This window comes from Perna viridis, chromosome 15 (genome assembly GCF_037379345.1).
Source record: "Perna viridis isolate PV_CMFRI_1.1 ecotype Kerala chromosome 15, ASM3737934v1, whole genome shotgun sequence".
In the NCBI taxonomy this organism is placed as follows: domain Eukaryota; kingdom Metazoa; phylum Mollusca; class Bivalvia; order Mytilida; family Mytilidae; genus Perna; species Perna viridis.
The window spans coordinates 2,523,613-2,533,182 of record NC_142459.1 but is presented as its reverse complement, the minus strand read 5'-3'; the positions used below and the strand labels follow the sequence as shown (position 1 = coordinate 2,533,182).

At 34.5% G+C, this 9,570-nt stretch overlaps 1 protein-coding gene across 1 annotated transcript; it reads left to right on the top strand.

Annotated features, from left to right (window-relative positions):
- Positions 1 to 4,660: 4,660 nt before the first annotated feature.
- On the top strand, positions 4,661 to 8,818 carry LOC148596504 (uncharacterized). Its single transcript, XM_088564280.1, has 3 exons — positions 4,661 to 4,765; positions 6,677 to 6,886; positions 8,012 to 8,818. The coding sequence occupies exons 1-3, from the start codon at positions 4,661 to 4,663 to the stop codon at positions 8,150 to 8,152; spliced, it is 456 nt and encodes a 151-aa protein (XP_088420406.1). The 3' UTR covers positions 8,153 to 8,818.
- Positions 8,819 to 9,570: the final 752 nt, after the last annotated feature.

Below are 9,570 nucleotides of genomic sequence, written 5' to 3'. Positions count from 1 at the left end.
ACATTTATTGATACAGAACATTTGCCTCAAATGTTGTGTATTGCATGCCTAATATGAATGTACCTTATCTGTCATTAATCACATCTGGACAAATCAATCAGAGACTGTCCACCTTGAGTATCCATTATGGTTGTATAGTTGCATGAATTACTCCACATAGACATAGAACTTTTATTTATATTACAAACAACATAAATTCTTTCACTGCAAGGCTGAAGATTTTAGTGATTCATGTTTATTGCGCTTGATGTTTTAAATAAGCCCAAAGACACAATTTCTTTACATATTGTCACTGAATTAAGGTAGATAAAAATCTTCTTGATTTGACACTAAAAAAATGGCAAAACTTCTTGAATTTGAATGCATTTTTGATTGCTTTGACCTTGAATTCATTTCCATTGTTCGAAGACTGCTAATTTTACCTCTAGTTTTTTGTGAGTAGTTCAGTTTCTCTCAGAAAGTTAAAAAGTCACGATGTACATGTATGATTAATTGACCCCTTAGGATGTGCCCAGTCTGACAAGTCACTAAACCTTGACCTTGTTTTCATGGATGACTTGGATATTTTTGTTACCAGTTTTTGTCTCATGAGACATACACCTGTAGGTATCGTTTTACCAGTGGCGCCAATGGCATTGTTAATGTTGCCATCAATTTTTATGCTCAAGTCCATATCTCGTGAAGTATAAGTGATAGGCTTTCAATATTTGGTACATGATTTTCCCAGGGTTATTTCCATGATCTGGTTGGAATTACAAATATTGGTATGTTACTGGTCCCCTTTCAATGATGAGCAAACGGACGAAGGGTACCAGGGTTTTAGTACAAAACAGTTGAACCTGCATAAAAGAAAGCACCCCTATTCTTTTCATGCCTCCATGAATTTAGTCAGGGCATATTAATTTAACCCTGTCCGTTCGTTCGTTTTCCCGTCCATTCATCCGAATACATATGCATATATGGTTGTCTGCCGAACTCCTGACATACAGCTTTAGTTTAGAGATACAAGTGTAATATTTTGTTGGATGGTTAGTATACCCTCGCAAACGATGTTTGGTTTGTTTGTTTGTTTGTTGGGGTTTAATCAATAATATTTCAGCTATATTCAGACGATGAACATGAAAGTGATGATAAAATGAACATGAAATTATGATGAAATGAAAAAGGGATGGGACGCAAGGACAATGGGGTCGATAAATTTTGATTGCCACTGAAAATAGGGAGAGGTGGGTAGGGTCGGGCAATTTAGCCTCCTGTGGCGGAGCCCTATGGTTCCTACTCCAGGAGAATACCACAGTAGGGTTCTTTAACGGCAAACGATGTTTGGGGGGTATATAGGTTTCATCATGTCTATCCATAATAGATTGACCACAACTCCTCCTAAACGACATGCAGGATTTAGATAAAACTTAATGGATTGTTAGAATACATAAATGGAGATGTGCATTTGGTCAGGAATTTCATTTTGGACAATTTATATGGATGTTTGGACTTGGTTGTTTTTTACAAATATAAACGATCTGAGGGATTTTGATGAAACTTTGTCAATCGTTAGATTACATAAAGGAGATGTGCATATGGTGAAAAATTTAATTTTGGACAATTTATATTTACGATATGGTGTTTGGACTTAGTTGTTTTTCACCAATATCATGAATATATGGGTCAATGCGTTGTCCGCAACTCCAATTAAATAATTTGAAGGTTTTTAATAAAACTTCATAGATTGTTAAATTACATAATGGAGATGTGCATGTGGTGAGGAATTTTATTACTGACAATTTATGTGGAAGATATGGATGTTTGAACTTGGTCATTTTTTGGCAATATATGGATCAATGGCATTGTCCGCAACTTCTTCCAAACCACTCGCAGGATTTTGATAAAATTGAATGGGTTGCTAGATTACATAATGGAGATGTGACTGTGATGAGAAATTTCTTTTTGGACAATTTAGATTACATATTGCATATTGGCAGGAGTTTAATTTCACACAATTTCTGTACAATATATTAACTTTTCAACATTTTTCGGAAATTGTCCATAATTGATATTAATAAGATCAACACTCTGATTTAAAACTCCTTGTGGTGGCAGTTATTAGGAATCATTTTCTCCTTTGTCATCATGTCGGGCATATATTCAGGCAACACCAGTTTCTAGTACACATTGTGGAGGTGTGTCTTGGATTAGGATTTTTCTCCAAAATTCTCAAAATTACAGGTAGTTGGACATACAAGCTAAATTAAGGGAACATGGTTTGTCTGTTGAACTCCTCATACAGCTTTAGAAATACAGCTTTAATATTTTATATGGTGCTTAGGCATGGACGATTTGATTTTCGGGGGGGGGGGCTGTGATTTTTTTAAAAAAACTTTCCTGGCATAGATTTTTTTGTAAAAACAATATTTGTGACTAGCACCTTGGTTGAAAAAAATAATTTGACCAGTTTTGGCAATCAAATAAAAAGAAATATTTCGACAATTTTCTTGCATTGTTTGTAGCGGAAAAAAATTATCTGGTTCAAGGTAAAATCCCAGCCCCCACCCCCGCACCCCCCACCTAGAATATCGAATGGTCCGTGCCTTATATACATTGTTGAGGTGTGCATGTGTAACAAAAAATAAGTTCCCTCATAAAATATGTTCCTCCAGAACTTATGTCACAGTAAATTTGTTCTTTTGAAACATTTTACATGGTAAAAAGGTTCTAGGAACTAATTACACTGGTAAATTAGTTCCACTTGCATAAAATTAGTTCCACGCTAGTGGAACAAATTTTGCAATGAAATTAGTTCCTGGAACTTTTTTAATCATGTAAAATGTTTAAAATGGAACAAATTTACTGTGACATAAGTTCTGGAGGAACATATTTCATCTTTTTCTTTTGTAACAAGAAGTCTCTGCATCATTTGCTCACTAATTTTGTCCTTTTCAATATAAAGCATTTCATTATTATTTGCAATGAATTTTGAAACAAGTTTTCGTATTCTCTGTTTTCTCTGCTAAAACAGTATCTTTAGGATACATGTTATGCTCTTCAGGATCCATAATTATCAACAGTTTAAAACTCAGATATGAGTACTTTTAATGTATTTAAATATCCCTTGATTAACAATACTGCTATGAAAAAAGTTCAAGAAGAACATATTTCACGTTAAATTTGTTCTGGAGGAATCTTTTTTAATAGGAACAAATTTTAGCTTACATTTGTGCCTGGCATTAAGATTTTTCTCAAGAATTCTCAAAATTACAGGTAGTTGGTAGTTTATCCATACAAGCTATATTAAGGAAAAATGGTTTGTCTGTCCTTTAACAGTTTAAGAGATACAGTCTTAATATTTTGTAGGATGTTTATACACATAATGGAGGTGTAAATTTTTATGGGATTTTAAACTCTTACAAATATTCTCAAAATGACAGGTGTGAACTTCGTTGTACTAGCTGAATAACTTTTGATTAGTTAAGATTTCTTATGGTCAGGTGGGGCATCAGTTGTGTCTTACAGACACACTTAATTTTTAAAAAAAATGTGCATAACAAAATAACTTTGTATCAATTGCAGGGGAGAAAGAGGTTTGGGCATACTTCTTTTCTTGTTTGTTAAAGAATTGTGCCAGTTTCCATCATAATCTCAAAAAGTTTGTTTTGTGACATAAATTCCCTTGAAAATGCACCAATAGGAAATTCATGTATACTAGTACTTGTCAGTCTGACATGTGTCATTAATCCTTGACCTAGTTTTCATGCTTGAATGACCCTGAAGAACTTGATGGTCTGTCATATATCTACTTCATGTCTAGCGACTCATTGTATTTCTTTAATATATGAGCAATTTACTAATTTATTAATACTTGGGGTAAACTAAGTGAGTCACAGATACATTGTTAATTGCTCTTTTTACTTTCAGAAACAGAAGATTGATTGATTATTGGGGTTTAACGTCCGAGCAGCAATATTTCAGCTATATTCAGACGATGAACATGAAATTGATGATAATATGAACATGAAATGATGAAATGAAAAAAGGAGTGGGACACAAGGATAATAGGGTCGCAAAATGTTGATTGCCACTAGAAAAAGAGAGGGACGGGTACGGTCGGGCAATTTAGCCACCTGTGGCGGAGCGCTAAGGTTCCCTACTCCTATCGAATACTACAACAGGGTTCTTTAACGTGCGAGGAACGTGACATCTTTCCCAACACGGTGCACCACTATGGTTTGCGGTCAGGTTTTCCGTATTATAGCCTGACAACCCCAGCATGTAACACGCCAGGGGTACCCCATTCCACCACCTGGGGCACACATCCAAGTTGCCCTGTGGGCAGAGCGCCTAGCCGCCGGTTAGGTTTCTGAGCACTATTTAGTCGCCTTTTACGACAAGTTTAGCGCTGCTGCAGGCCTATTCTTTTAACATCCGGACCTACACGGGGCCAGAAACAGAAGAGAACCTACCCTACCAAGACTTGCATCGTTGGCTGGCAACACTACTTTTATACTCAATCAAAATACATCCTACAAAAAATACTAAAAAGTCCTCCCCATAGTGGTCCTAGACCTGTTCAATTAAGCAAGGATCTAAGCCAAGACCAGATATTAGATGAACTTAAAAGAATCTTTTTCCTTAATGGAAGAAATTTTACAAAGGCTGCATCAGTAAGATGGAGGCATACATTGGTGCATATTCTGGGGAACAATTAGACTTTCCAACCGTGGAATATATTGGTAAAGAAAAGCCACACATCTATCTGTTCACAAAAGAAAAGGTGAAGTATATATAATTGTGTATTAGTCTCGCAGCAGCACTATTCAGAAACTGTCATTGTAAAGAGTGTTTTTATATACTTTATTCGGATTTTGATTTTGGCTATAGATTCCTCCTGTTTAATTTAGAGAATATTGTTCAATTATTTATTTTAAAAAGATTTTGTCAAAATCTGAAGATGACGCAAATTTTTGTCTTAAAATTATTTATTGAAAATTATTAAATTCTCCCTACACAAATATCTATTTATATGCAGGGTTCCCCATTTACAATTAGTTTGGAGTTCAGTCGACATGCCTTGTAAATTCTAAAATGTCAAATGAAGGATAACTGTATTCACATCTTTTCTAAAGTTTTGAGAAAAATCGGAGATGGCACAAGTTTGGTCACAAAATTATTTAGTACTGGTACAACTGTGAAAATTTTGCCTGTTTGCATTATTTTTGCATATTCAAAAAACTTTTTTGATTCTAGTTAACTAATGTTTGTTATTTCAATGATATCAACTGAAAATTAAAGAAAACAAATGGTTTAAATTACACTTTTATTACACATAGCAAGGTGTATAAACAACCAGGTGAACAATATTAACTCACCTGGCCTAAAGGCCATGTGAGCTATTGTCACCACTTAACTAGTATCCATTGTCTGTCTGTCCACAATTCACATTTTAATCTTCTTCTGAAACCGCAGTGTGTCAATTTTCACGAAACATTGGTAGAATGGTCCATGGGTAGTCCTCTTACAAATTTATACATCCTGGGCCCTGATTGGCATCCAATATGGCAGCCGTTACTAAACATAGAAAAAGGGGGGTGGTAATAAAAAAAATCCTCTCCTCTGAAATCGCAGAGCCAATTTCAAACAAACTTTGGTAGATTATGATCCTCTTTCAGAATTGTATCCGATGACCCTGGCTGCTAACCAAGATGGCTGCCACAGCAGAACTAACAGGACTCTGTGGGAAATTATTTAAAAATCTTATTGTCTGGAACCTCTTGCTCAGTTGCAACCAAAGTTTGATAGAATGGTCCTTGGGTGATCCTCTTTCAGAATTATATCAATTAACCCAGCTCGCAAACCAAGCTTCTTGTCTAGAACCACTTTCTCAGTCGTAACCAAATATTAAGGGAATTTTCCCTGGTTGGGTCTCTTCCAGAATGGTAACTGATATGATGGTGGCCAAAGCCATACTTAGTTTTACATAGGATTGTAATCAAACCAAACTTTTGTTGAATGATCACTTGGTACCTGCAGAAATGTACCAGATGGCCTTGCCTTAAAGCCTAGAAAGTTGCCATTGCCAAACTTAGTTTAGCACCAAACACTTTTGGAAATTTATTTCAAAATATTGCTTATTCAATGCCAAACTTTGATCGATTGTTGAAATGCCAGCTTTGTTTTGGGAACTGTTAACCAGATGAAAATTACGGGCTCCACAGGGAGCCTACAGTTTAATACTCGAAGACTATCTGGAATGGGAAGTAGGCATTGTTAAAAAGATTTCTTCCTGGTTATGCTAAGCTATATTTAGACTATATAGCCAAGTGCCGGTCCTTATATGTATTTAACATTACATGACATTCTTGCATTGTTAGAATTTGTGTTAAATTATCTGTTAGGCTGAAATTGAGACTTGCAAGTTTTCCAAGCGTGTTTCATACAGACATTACCGATTAATCGATATTCAATTATCCCAATACGATTAGTTAATCATACTTTTTTTTAAATCTCAAGTATCTGTTATCATTATTTTTGCTGCTTTTATTTATATATAGAAATGGACAAGGCTTTGAAAAATCTTCTTAAATAAAGATATTAGAAGTGTTACCATAAATTCTATATCTTAACTGGTATTGAGTCTAATGTTTCATGTTTACTGAATTTAAATGTTGTAATTTCATCATTTCAGGAACCTTCTATTGAAAGTCAATCAAGTTCTGACAGTGAACAAAGTGATTTTCTACCCAAATTATCATCACCTGCTCCAAGAGCTGCTACACAGACTGATACTCCAAAATCCAGGCCAGAATCTAAACAATGGATCAATCTAGGGACACCAACAACATCCATCAATACTGATTTCCTTGCATCAGCTTATAGTACAGACCCCTCTTGTAATGTAAGCAGTCTATAGGGAAAGTGAGGAATGATAATAGAAATCTAGATGGACTTATAAGGCCTGCAAGATCAGAATTTTGTCTTTCCATAAATCAAAGTTACCTCACAATGACATGAGTTGTCTTTTCTAATAGAAGGTTTCTTGAAATTAGCGCTAGGTAAAAAAAATCACTTAAATTTCATTTTTACCTCACCTGACAGAAAGTCTGGGGTCAAGATCGGAAGTTGGGTATATCATGGCCATTATGGAGAGTAAAAAGAACCATTAAGGTTGTGATAGTGGGTCAAAATAAAATTGCAAGTGGAAATTCTTCCACACCTTCCATGGGATTGAAATAAAACTTGTCACACTTAATTATCATGATGTGAAGATGTGCATCTTATTTTTATATTTTTTTTTCAACGATCCACAAATTTGTCCAAGAGTTATGGTCCTTTATGACTTTATGAAATTTAGTTCAATATAGGGTATATGGTTTGCAAATTCTTCCACATCTTACATTGGATTGACATACAACTTGACATACTTAATTATCATGATGTGAAAATGTGCATCTCATTTCTTTTTTGACGATTCACTATTTATTCTCACAGTTACGGCCCTTAATGACTTAGAAAACTAAGTTAAGTATACAGTATATAGAGTATATGGCTTTCGAGCTTGAATTCTTCGACACCATACATTGAATTAAGATAAAACTTGTACTTTAGATTGAGATAAAACTTGACACATTTAATTATCATGACAATGAAGATGTGCATATCATTCATTTTTTGTGCATGAATAGTACTATCAAGCAGTAAAAAAGGGGGGAGACATATGCTTAAGTTTACTAAAAGAAAAAAAAAACAACCAACCCCTAGTTTTTCATTAACTAATTTTCAAAAGCATTCATGACAGTATTTAGATGTGCATATCACTGGGATACTTATTTGGGGGCGTGACCCAATCTGACTGCAAGTTTCAAGTTTTCTCTGGCTAATAATCATGCTCACAGTTGATATCCCTATAATATTAGTATTGTCCTCGGTAAAGTTATCAACTAGACAAGTGCATTCATGGTAAAAAATTTTCATGTGATTTAACTTTTTGTAAGCTCACCTATACTGATAAATTGTTTTTCAGGTACACCATCCCAGCACACCTGGAACCTTTTTAAACAGCCCTTGTACAAGTGGAATAAACAATCCAATCACAACTGGTATGAACAACCCTGGAACAAGTGGAATAAACAACCCAATCTCAACTGGTATGAACAACCCTTAAACAAGTGGAACACGCAACCTCATCATAACTGATATGAACAACCCTGAAATCAGTGGAACAAGCAACCTTATCACAACTGGTCTGAACAACACTGGAACAAGTGGAACAAGCAACCTGATCACAACTGTTATGAACAACCCTGGAACTAGTGGAATGAACAACCCAATCTCAAGTGGTATGAACAATAGTGGAACAAACAACCTCATCATAACTGATATGAACAACCCTGAAATCAGTGGAACAAGCAACCTCATCACAACTGGTATGAACAACCCTGGAACAAGTGGAACGACCAACCAGAACTCAAGTGGTAATAATCTATCTTCAGTCTGTTATGGTAGGGAAATCAATGCTGTACTGGATCCTTGTTATCACGCCTTCTGCTTGCCATGTGGTATGCATTTGGAGTTGAACAAAATTGACTGTCCAAGATGTAGATCAAGAATAGACCAAGTTAAAAGAGTTTACTTTGGTTAAAGTCCAAAGATTATCTTACAATTTACAATCACATTGCACAAATAATGTGTAGAAATTTTACATTCATTTTTGATCATTAACAGAAGCAAGTTATGCTGAGAAGTGATTCTCAATTTAAAGAATTCTTTGTATTAACATAATTTTACTTTTAAGCTCACCTGTTTATGATGTTAATTGACATTGAGTTAATGGTCAGTAACCATTGGGACATTGATTAAGCATATGTAATTTGGTTCAAGTCAAAATGTTATCTCACATTTGAAAATCACATTGCACAAATAAAGAGTGAAAGAATTTTACATTCATTTTTTATCATGAACAAAAGCAAGTTATGCTTAGAAAAGATTCTCCATTTAAAAAATTATGTGTATTAATGTACTTTTACGATGTCTTATATGAGTTATTGCCCTTAATAGATGATTTTTCACAAATTTTTCGGGTTTTTTTTTTGGCTATTATTCAGAAAGTATAATAGAAAGAAACTTTAAATTGTTAAAATGTTCACCAATATTAGATCTACAAAAAAGTCAATATGGCCAAAATCGTCTGATGATATAGGAGTTATTGCCCTTTATTGACAAGTTTTCACAATTTTTTCCATTTTTTTGGCTATTATTTTTAAAACTATAATATTTAGAAAGAAACTTTAAATTGCAAAATGTTTAACAATATTAGATCTAAAAAAAGATAATAAGACCGAATAGGTCCAATGATGTCTTATAGGAGTTGTTGTCCTTTAATAACCATTTTTCACAAATGTTACTGTTTTTTTTTTTTTTGGCAACTGTTGCAGATAGAAAGAAACTTTTAATTACAGAAATGTTCAAAGCGAAAATATTTACAAGGCTTATATTCCAGGTGAGCGGTTCAGGCTCCTTGGAGCCTCTTGTTACAAATATCATCTGAACATACTGTTTTCAGTCCACCTAACCAAAGGTCTA

Bases quoted from the DNA above. Each gene is read 5' to 3' on its own strand.
- LOC148596504 (XM_088564280.1), top strand. From the start codon at position 4,661: ATGGAGGCATACATTGGTGCATATTCTGGGGAACAATTAGACTTTCCA. The intron at 4,766-6,676 runs GTGAAGTATATA...TCATCATTTCAG, and splicing joins ATCTGTTCACAAAAGAAAAG to GAACCTTCTATTGAAAGTCA. The intron at 6,887-8,011 runs GTAAGCAGTCTA...ATTGTTTTTCAG, and splicing joins GTACAGACCCCTCTTGTAAT to GTACACCATCCCAGCACACC.